Raw genomic sequence first — 11248 nt, forward strand, 5'->3', positions numbered from 1 at the left:
GGCTCCAGAAGGTCTGTCTGCGCCAAGGTTGGGCAGTCACTCAGGAAGGGCCAGGTGAAACTCCTGGTGACATCTCAGAAGTGCGGACATGCATCTCACAGCCTGATATAAGGGCTATGTGAGTGCTTTGTTTCCTGTGCCTGACTGTTCGCTTTCTGTGTGGTGGCTCTGTGGATGTGACATGGCACAAAAAGTCACAAGGGAGGTGAGCTCCGCTTCCTCTGGCCTGCAGTGGGAACTGGAAGGGCTGGTGCGCTCTGTCTCTGCTTTGACCCCTTGGTGGATGCAAGCTCTTTCCAGGGCCTTGTACAGCCCCCAGCATGATGGTACAGGAGTTTCTGAGCTTACTGGCACAGCTAGAATACAAATACTTATGAATGAAGTTGGGATAGCTGGCTCTCAAATAAAATTAAAAATAGCCCCCCCTTTCTGAATTCTCCTCATTTATTGGTTCTTGAACAAGAAAAAGATTTAAGGCAGACATATTAGATACCCTTAAGAACTTAGTTAATTTTGCCTTTCCATATGATAGAATGTGATGTGTCTATTCCTAATCCTGGAAGAACTCTAAATGCTGGTTTTCTGGTTTATAAGGATATTCCAGGGAATCTCAAGGAGCATGCTTTTTGCTGTGGATGTGTTCAAGGGTGGAAGATGAGGGAAGCAGGCAAGAGTGGGGACATAAATCTGTTCTTTTGTTGTAACAGGATCATGGTATGGAAAGAGTTGGCAACCACCACAATACGATTTTACAGGGAAATTCAAATTATCACACTAAAACAGAACTCATTTTTATCATTCACAAGTCCTGAAATAGCATCTCACAGATGTAAGCACTGAGTATTGCCTGTACTTGGCCTCAGGTTAAGCTAATTTGGAGGAATGATAGATAAAATTTTGTTTGTTGGTATATTTTTTAATGACTGCTGTTAGCAGTTGATTGGTGGTTTGGAGTGTTAGAAATAGCCCAAGCACAGCTAGACCAGTGAGCAGAGTTCAGGTAATGCAGCAGTCAAAAATGCATGGGGCTTCGCCATTTCATCACTGAGTAACCCTATAAGCATGTAGGTGGGTAGTATAGCCAGTTTATTTCCAGATAATTTATGTTTTTATTTAACCATAGAGCACATAATAAAAAAAAAAAAATCTTCCTTGAAATGTTTGCAGATGTTCCTTTTTGCCTTTTTTTCATTCCAGTTGCAAACTTCCTGTGCTTCCCATGTAGTGCAGTCTTGTCTTTGAGAAAGAAAGCACATTTTTTAAGTTGTAGCTACTTCTGCACCTCACAAATGAAATCAGCTTCAGCTTAGCACAATCATTTCATTCTAGTGGGAAAAGTCTCTTTACCCTATGTTAAAAGCCCACCTGATTAGACTCTAGTTTTGAGTAGAATGGTTAGAAAAAAATCAAAAATTGCTATTTACACATTGAGTGCTTTGCTAGCCTGATAAAAACTTGCTGTTCTAAATAAATGTATCAAACATTCATTGGATTTGGAGTGTAGGAAATCAAATGTGTTCAAATCTTAAACACATCATAATTTTAAGCATCCACAAGTGTTTATAAATATTGGTAGGAATAGGAGCATACATCCATTCACTAGTTAAATATCATAACCTGTTTCTTTTAGCACACTTACTGGATAAATTTTGAATGAATTCAGAGAAGATTTAAAAAAAAAACAACCAAACACTTTGGCTTTGGAACCATAAGAAAAAAAGATGTGAGTTAATAGTCTATAGTGTTGTGTGGTTTATGTATAACTCCCAGCGAGCAAATAATAATAATAATAATGATAATGATAATGATAATGATAATGATAATGATAATAATAATAATAATAATAATAATAATTATTATTATTATTATTATTATTATCATTATCATTATTATTATTATTATTATTTTAAAATACACAAACAACAACAACAAAACTAAACAAACAAAACCCAAACAAAACAAAATTCAAACTCCAGATTTATGAACTGTCCTGTATCTGGTTCGTGTAAATACTAGCACTGATCATTAGCTCCAATTAAAGGTCAAATTTGAAATAATTTACAAGGTACATTTAAAACAAATCTTAAAAAAAACCCCCAAATTTTAAGTAGAACACTATCTCATTGGCCTCCTAGGTCACAATATCACAATCCCTGGGGACCCTAGGTCGGTAGGGTCAGCACAGCAGTACAGCAAGGGCAGTGTAGGGAGGTAACACTGCTAATCTTTTCAGGTGGGATTTTTAAAAGTACACTGGTCTGGCCAACTCTTCTTTTTTTGTTGAGGCTTTGTGTAGTTTACCTTCCAATTAGCATGGAACCAGAGAGATGCTCAGGGCTTTTAGCCCAATGTGATTTGCAGGGAAGCTGATGGAGGTAACTGGACTTAAACCCACTGGTGAAGAAGGTGCTCTCTGTCATTTCTGGTGCAAGGTACTTGGAGCCCAGTGCAATGCTGTGAAGGAGCTGAAGCTGCAGACTGAGGGCTTGTCAGATCCCAGGTACAGGCCAAAGGGTTCAGCTGTGCTGCAGGGTGCCATGTGGTTACCTGCACTCACTCAGATCTAAAACAAGCTAACAAAATACCCGAGTGAAACCATGGAGCTCTTAAAACCTGACAGAAGTTGAAACTCTCCAGAAACGTGGAGGATAGCTGAAGGCAGTTTTAACAGCTCTTCATTGGAACTTTAGGCAGCAGGTGCCCTGGTAAAGAAAGACAATTAGAAGATATTCTTATTGCTGACATCTCTTCTCATCTTTTTTATAGGTGTAACTTAACTTGAGCAACAAAAGCTAACTCTTACTCTGTATAGCATACATTTGGGATGTAGTACATTCCGCAGTACCTCTCCTCCCAGCCTATGAATGATACATTTTAGATGAAGATCATGAAAACAAAAGTAAAAAAGCAGTGTAACTGATCTAAGGTTAAGAGCTACATTTAGGACATTAAGGCTACATTTAAACTGAGCGATGGATGCTCTCCCATGAGGCATCCATCCAGCCATAATGTCTGGTTTTCTTCCCATGGATGTAGTGTGCATCCTTCGTAAAACATAAGATAACTGTGTGTGTAATAGAAAATCTCAGGATTATAAAAGGATACCAGACATGAAGATGCGTGGGTTTTGAAGGCAGTGGGAAGCAATGGATATCAGAATAAGCATAGCATGGCAAGTGATTGATGATGAAATGCTTACAATGTGGAAGGAGATCTTCATGGGAGTATTGCAGCAAAAAAAGGGCTTATATCTGAGAGTAAAAGAACATTCTAAATTTCCTGTTGGATACAGGAGCATTAATCAAGATCACACTTTTGTAATACCAGGACTTTTGGTTAAGAGGAAAGCTAGTTTTGCATGGCAGTCTTGTTCAGGAAATAAAATCTGGGGGTTAATAACAACCTGGAAAACTGTAATCTATTTAAAAACAAAACAAAACAAAAAGCAGTGGAACATAGTAGTTGTTGAAAGCATGTCCAGGCTTTTGTTTCACTCAGAGGGTGTCATCACTGCAGTGGTAAAGAATATGATCTTCTCACTGCTCTCTGGACTGCACTGGACACCAAGATACAAAGATACCTGAGATACACAAAGGTTTCCTTTTCTTTATAAAAGAGAGAACACTAAGGTCTACCTGATGATAATATGACCCTATTTAATATATGCGAAATATCTACAGTTAACGTGTACCTAAATTAGCTGTGGGTGCCTCCAGGGCTGTACTGATATGGAGGTTGTACCTTTTAAATACTGTGGTTAAAACTGGACACTAGGTGTTTATGAATCACTAGAGAAGATTACCAAGTGCTCATGTAGGTGATCGTGTTTACTTGTGCAACTTTCTATCACCTCTTTCCTTCATGGAGTCTCCTCTGAAGCACCCATTCTGCTGGGGACCTCAGTCCAAGGACCAACCTGCCATTAGGGTTCTGGTTCATGTTGAGATTCCAAGAGCCACAAAGCCTACAGCTCCAGGGACACTGGAGCTGCAAAAGGCATGCCAAGGAGAGCCTGGCACTGAACCTACATTGCTCCTTCCACAACTTTCTCACCTGGGCCACCCATGCTGCTGGGACCTTAAAATGTGGCTCATGCCTTGAGGTTGTAGAGTCTCCTTCTTTGGATGCCTTCCTGCATAACATCATCTAGGTGTTCCTGTTCTGGCAAGGGGATTGGATTAGACGACTGTTTGAGGTCCCTTCCAATCCCTAACATTCTATGATTCTATGATTCTATGATAACTGTGAACTTGCAGCTCAGGGTAGTGGAAACATGCTCCTTCCTCTGTACTGCCTGCCAGCAGCCAGCAAGCAATCCCACTTGCAGTTTGATGTCAATAGGATGCAAAGCATACAGTGCACTGGACCCACAAGGATTCACCAAATGGATGTGAAACAGTGAGGTGGGTGCAGGGCCACTTGCAAAGGTTAGAAACAGCAGAGCCTGTCACCTCTGGCAGCCCCATGCTGAGGTGTTCTTCCCCTTACCAACTGAAATTAGAGTTGGGCCACCTTGAGGACACTGTTTCTTTACAAATTCAGATTTACATGGGAGCTGGAATGGAATCTGTTTGACTTGCTTTGGAGTAAATGGCAATCTCTTGCTTTGACTGCCCTACAACTAGCTTAAGTGCTAAAGCAAAGAAAGGATTTAGGAACTTACTAACAATAGGTGTGACACTTGCATTTTAAGCAACTGATTACCACGATCACCAGCAAAAGGGCAAATTTACCTGCTGGTAATGGCAAATGCCCACCACTATAATCCAGAGCGCAGGTAACTGATCCAAGCTTGTCCTTAACCACTTAGACTCAGTGCCCAGAACACTCTCTGCAGGGAGAAGTCTGTGTCTCTTTGACATGTGACCAATTAAGTAGGGAAGGCTGGCTCTCAGGGTGGGACAGGCCACTTCACCACAGCTGAGTGGTTACAGCATGTGAAATTTGGTTTCAACCTTGTGGTGGTGATGGAGAGATCAAACTGCCTAATCTCACTCCAACCTTGCCCTGCCATAGGGATGGAGCTATCTGCTACTCTTTGAAACTGGTCCATGTGCTGGCTGGATTGTAGGATTCTTCCAGTTCACTCCAGACATGAGGCTGGGAAGAGGGGAGCTCACTTTTTCTGGCACTGCTTGGAAAAAGTAGTTTTGACATCTCTTTCACTTGGCAATGACAGGAAGAACTACAGTGCGCTCTTGAGGCATGCAGAGAGAGATGGCTGATGCTAGGCTGAGCAAGAGGTAGTACTGCGGACTGGAAGAGCCTGGGACAGTGACAGCAGCCATGATTACACCTAGCAAAGAAAGAAGTAGTAGCAACCTCGCCAGGTCCGGGTTCACACCCTGAGCTGGGCTGGCTCCCAGCAGCTAATTTTGTCTAATCCCTAAATGCTACCAAAACACCACCTTTTCTTCCCATGACGTGACTGTGGAGAATCTGAAATAAATGTTGTGTTTTTAAATTTTGCTTGGTACAGCAAAAACGACAATAAAGCAGGAGCATTCCGATTTCTTGGGGAACGGTTTCCTTGATGCCTGTGGGTTTTGCAGCCCCGATTTCCCCTGGGGCGCCGGAAAGCTGGGGGGGTGTGGAGCCTGGCCCTCCGCATCCACACGCCCCTCGCCAGCTCTCCTGGGGGCGGGAGGGGGAGCGGAGGTTCCAGATTTCAGAGTAAAATATCGCCGTGAGCAGGAGAGAAGCGACCGCTGGGTGGGGGCGAGGCTGGAGGGCGGCGGGGCCGCTCCGGGTGCGAGTTGCCCAGAGCTTCCCTGTCTCCTTCCCCCGAGCCGGTGTCAGGTATTGCGAGGAGGGGTAGGGGCCCGGGGAGGAGATGGCTGGAGGCTTTCCAGCCCCGGCTCACGCAATGCAAGCTCCGCACGCAACGGGGAGGCGACAGGCGGAGGAGGGGAAGCTCTCCGGCTTCCTCAGCCCCCAAGATGCAGGCGAGACTTTGCCTCCCAACAGAGAGGGCTGCGAGCCCGCCCGCCACCCCGCTCCCCTCCCAGCACCTCCTCCGTCAAAACTTGGCCCCGGCCATAAAAGCATCCGCGGCTCAGCCGCTCCACTTGGTGGGGGCCCAAGGGTAGCTGGCAAAGATCTGCGACCCCTCAAGCCAGGGGACGGGCCAGAGAGCGGGGATTTGTCAGCGGGTCTATCTGCGGCACGTCGGCGTATACCGGCGGATTGAAAGCCGCGAGTACCAACGCCAGGCTCCCGGCCAGAGCTGCTCCGGCTCCGGCTCAGCCTGGGGGCAGCGGGCCGCCCGCCCCTCGCTCTCTGAGCCTCTCGCCTTCACTCCCCGCAGCCGGTTGGGGTGGCCCCGTCCCCGTAGCCCAGCAGACGGGTGGGAGGGAGGGGGCGGCTGCAGCCCGCTCGCCTCCGGTCCGCGGGATTGCACCAGGCAGGTGGTTGCCGGCGGGGCGAGCTCCGAAGGGTTAAAGCGCTGGGAAGGTGATAATAACTCTGCGCTGGGATCGGGTGCAGTTGGCATTTGCCTGCACATGACCTGCCAAGCTCCAGGTGACAGGAACCGGGGCTCCTAATGAGTTTCCCAGAGGCTGGGATCTGAACGTCGCTCTCGCCGCTCTCCTCTCAGGGCTGCCCGTTAGAGCTGCCGCCGGCTGCCCTGCTCCTCTCCATCCTTCCCGAGGTCTCGGATGGACGAAGTGTGCAACAGGTCAGTTCTGCTACAGGCTCCCAAGGTGGCAGTTTATTTCACTTGTCTTACCCCTCGCTGCCTCAGAAAGGTAGGAGCGGGTGGTTCCGGCAACGGGAATGGGAAGCGGGGCCAGTCAGCTCTGCCACGCAGGGACCTTAGGCATCCTCCGCAGCCCATCCCCGGGGCCGCCGACCGCCAGCATGCGCTGCCGCCACGGGCACGAAGGTGCGGGGAGGGGGGAAAGGCTCAGGACAGAAGGGGCTGCGTGGCCATGTGCGGGGGTTTCCTCTCCGGAGCAGCGGGAAGCTCCGACGTCCTCGCGGGGAGCCCGTTTCTCGCAGGGGCTCTTTCATCAGGAACGATGTGCAGCGCCGGGATGAACCTGTCTTCAGCGCACGGCAGCTGCCTGCATCTGCGGAAGGCTCGTCAGGAGAGAGCATCCTTCTGACACCCTTTCTGCCTCACACATCAACTTCTGGATCTCCCGCTGCAAACTTTCCCTACAGAGAGGGAGAGAGCAGCGGCCCCAACGTAAAATATTATTTTGACCCCTTATTGAGCGCCTACCACTTAATTATCCATTATCCCTTGTTTTTCGCACAGGATCCGGGCGGGCTTTAGTCACACGAGGAGCTCATAACAAGGACGCATCCCGATTCTGAGCACCAGAAGGCTGCCGGTGCTCCCCTCCGCCAAGCCAGCGCGCCCCTGTCCCCTCGGCTACCCGGGAACCAGCTTCACCCTGCCTACGGGCGACGGCGAGCTGCCCAGCCCTTCCTGAGGGTCGCATCCCGCCTACTTTCTCCTTTCACTTGCAGCATGGCCCTCGAGAGGCTCGGGGAAGCCCTGCGCAGCATCCCTCCATTGCAAAGCTCCCTGCTGCTCCTCCTCTGCCTGCTCGCCGCGATCCACCTGGGCAAGCTCCTCCTGCAGCAGCGCCGGCGGCAGGGCCAGCGCCGGGCGCCGCCGGGTCCTTTCCCCTGGCCCTTGATCGGCAACGCGGCGCAGCTGGGCAGCGCCCCGCACCTCTCCTTCGCCCGCCTGGCCAGCACCTACGGCGCCGTTTTCCAGATCCGCCTGGGGCGCTGGCCCGTGGTGGTGCTGAACGGGGAGCGCGCCATCCGCCAGGCCCTCATCCGCCAGGGGGCCGCCTTCGCCGGCCGGCCGCCCTTCCCGTCCTTCCAGCTGGTGTCGGGCGGGCTCAGCCTGGCCTTCGGCGGCTACTCGGAGCTCTGGAAGCTGCACCGCCGGGCGGCGCAGGCCACGGTGCGCGCCTTCTCCACCGGCAGCCCCGCCACCCGCCGCCTGCTGGAGCGGCACCTGCTGGGCGAGGCGCGGGCGCTGGTGGCGCTGCTGGTGCGGGGCAGCGCCGGCGGCGCCTTCCTCGACCCTTCGCGCGTCCTGGTGGTGGCCGTGGCCAACGTGATGAGCGCGCTGTGCTTCGGCCGCCGCTACAGCCACGGCGACGGCGAGTTCCTGCGCCTCGTGGGGCGCAACGAGCAGTTCGGGCGGGCGGTGGGCGCCGGCAGCCTGGTGGACGCGCTGCCCTGGCTGCAGCGCTTCCCCAGCCCTGTGCGTGCCGCCTACCGCGCGTTCCGCGACCTCAACCGCGACTTCTACGGCTTCGTGCGCGGCAAGTTCCTGCAGCACCAGCGCAGCCTGCGCCCAGGGGCCGCCCCCCGCGACTTGATGGACGCCTTCATCCGCCTGCAGCGGGAGCAGCCGCGGCTGCAGGTCGAGCATGTGCCCGCCACTGTCACCGACATCTTCGGCGCCAGCCAGGACACCCTCTCTACCGCCCTGCACTGGCTCCTCATCTTCCTCATCAGGTAGTTGTCGGCGGGGCGGAGGCGGGAGGCGGGGGTGCCCCACCTGCCCTGGGGAGGGACACTGGGGTCAGACCAGGGCGTCGCGGTGACAGCGCCAGCCTTGGGGCATCCCCATGGAAGTGGCGCTGCCCGGACACAATCGCCGCTGGGAAGAACCCCTCGGCGGTGAAAGCCGGCCCTACGGAGCGCCGAAACCGCTCGGTGCGGGGAGAGCCGAGGGAACAACGCTGCCGGCGAGGGTCTGAGGGACCGGCCCGCCCGCCTGGTGCCGGGGTACCGCAGGGGCTTCCGATTAACTAACACGGGAGCTCTGGGAAGCCTGCCAGAAAAAAGATAAGAAAGGAAAAAAAAATATAATGTGGCGGTCGGGCAATGGTGCATAACGAGAAGCTGGCAAAAAGGCAACTGAATAAAACCTGAAAGTAACAGATTTTACCAGGTCAAGATCAAGGAGATCATAGGAACAGGATAACAACTGCTTAAGCAAGATAAAGAGTTCGTGCACCGGTTTACAAACCCGCTATTATGTTAATTTGCCGGCAGTGTGTACCCTTATCGCCGTGGTGTGACTTGGGGAACACCACCTGGGCAGCCGCGGGGGCAAGTGCACCCCTCTGCGCACCCTTTGCCCTGGCACTAGGTCTCCGAGGGGGAAAATCTCAGCTTGGGAAGGTGGTTTAATAGAAGGAGGCATAACACTGATTTTCTTGCCTGTCCTGGCTTTTTCTTTCATCATCTGCATAATTTGTAGGCTTATGAAAACATATATATCCAGATGCTGCTTGACAAACTGGCAAATACTTAACACTTCGAGCTGAGGGTATGATGTCCAGTGGTCACATAACCTGTTGAGTTTCTCCCCATTTGCCCAGCATTCAACAGGCAGACCTGCTGCAGGAAGAAAAGGAAAGGACACAGAAACTAAACTTGAATATTTAAAGAGGCAAATAAAGGCTCATTGAAGGAACGTTTTCTTTTGCCTGTCTAAAAGCACATAAGTAAAAAATATTAATATTTTGATGTTTGGTTACTATGTAGTCTTTCAAATGATCCAGACTTCAAGACAGTTGTCTTAAACTACTTTATAAAGAAAACATATTTTGATAATAATTAGAAAAAGTATACACACATAAAGAGTGGAGTGTTTATAAAGTTATTCTGACAATTACTAGCAGGGACTTTTTCAGTTTAAGAACCTGCAGACTTTCATATGTATGTAATATGTCTAGTGATAATAAACTCCATGCTAACTTTTAGAAGTCATATACAGAGCTGGAAAACCAAATTCTCATTGCCACAGAAAGCCCAATATTTAGAAGAGATAAGTAATATTAGGCCATTTTCAGGTAATTTCATTTTATGATGTTGAGAATCAATTACATATTATATTGCAGTAAAAACTGAACAAATCTAAAATGCCATTGCACAGGAAGTTTGGATTTTTCTCTCGAAGTTTTCCACCAAGTTCTGCACATTCTTGCAACATACTTAAACTTTGTGAAAACTGCATTATTTAGGGGAAGGGTGAGGTTCTGTGAAAAATGTTTACATCAAGGATTATTTTTATTTGGAAGTGTTATGTACATACACGTCTTACTTTAAATGACAGGTATCCGAATGTGCAGGCTAAAATGCAGGAAGAAGTGGACAGGATTGTTGGAAGAGACCGTCTGCCATGTGCTGAAGATCAGCCTCACTTGCCTTACATCATGGCTTTCTTGTATGAATCCATGCGTTTTAGCAGCTTTGTGCCTGTTACTATCCCCCACGCCACCACAACCAACACCTTCATCATGGGCTACCTCATTCCCAAGGACACAGTGATTTTTGTTAATCAGTGGTCAGTGAATCATGATCCAGCAAAATGGTCCAACCCAGAGGATTTTGATCCAACAAGATTCCTGGATGAGAATGGCTTCATCAATAAAGATCTTACCAGTAGCGTGATGATTTTCTCAGTGGGAAAACGTCGGTGTATTGGAGAGGAGTTGTCCAAGATGCAGCTGTTTCTCTTTACCTCCATACTGGTCCATCAGTGCAATTTTACTGCTAATCCAAATGAGGACCCTAAAATGGACTTTATCTATGGGTTGACCATTAAACCTAAGCCATTTACCTTGAATGTTACGCTTAGAGATACTATGGATTTGCTCGATCAGGCTGTCCAATGACTGCAAGCAGAGAAAGCAGCCAATGAAAATCAGCTGTCAGCAAATACCTAGGCAACAAACCTTGCATTTAAAGATAATCCCTCTCTCTTTTTAGACTTAAATGAGTTATAGTTTTTTTTTTCTTTTTGGAAATTAGCCTATGTTACAAGTTACAAGAGCAGGAAGGAAAACTGCACAAGGTATAATTCAGTCCTCTTTTTCATTCTAGAAGGAGAGCCAGGGAAACATTTTAATATATTAAATGATAAAACGTATGAAATTTGAAAGTAAGCCTTTTCTTTTCTAGCTTGTTCACAGAAGTTGCCATTGTAAAGTGCCTTTTATCTACTAACTGGTTGGAGCATCTCCAGGAACTGTTTGTACAATCTTCTCCATGTCTCCATGTGCTGTGCCTTAACTCTAAGTTCATCTTCAGTGACTCCACATCCCAAAGTGAAATTTCTTATTTAAGAAAAAAAAAGCAACAGAAGAAGAAAGAAAGAAGGGGTGATCAGAACACTGCAGCCTGCCTCTGAATTCACTCCACTGGAAACTGCCATAGGCAGCTCCTGCATTGTGACTGATGGGATGTTCATTAATGCCTTTAT

The 11248-nt window shown here is 48.7% G+C and overlaps 1 protein-coding gene across 1 annotated transcript; it reads left to right on the forward strand.

Annotated features, from left to right (window-relative positions):
* Window positions 1-7480: 7480 nt before the first annotated feature.
* On the forward strand, window positions 7481-10857 carry CYP1B1 (cytochrome P450 family 1 subfamily B member 1; the record flags this gene model as incomplete). The annotated part of the gene is made up of 2 exons (XM_080342754.1): window positions 7481-8490; window positions 10100-10857. The coding sequence occupies 2 exons, from the start codon at window positions 7481-7483 to the stop codon at window positions 10659-10661; spliced, it is 1572 nt and encodes a 523-aa protein (XP_080198880.1). The 3' UTR covers window positions 10662-10857.
* Between the last annotated feature and the right edge of the window lie 391 nt (window positions 10858-11248).

Source organism: Nesoenas mayeri, assembly GCF_963082525.1.
Source record: "Nesoenas mayeri genome assembly, chromosome: 3".
Taxonomy (NCBI): Eukaryota; Metazoa; Chordata; class Aves; order Columbiformes; family Columbidae; genus Nesoenas; species Nesoenas mayeri.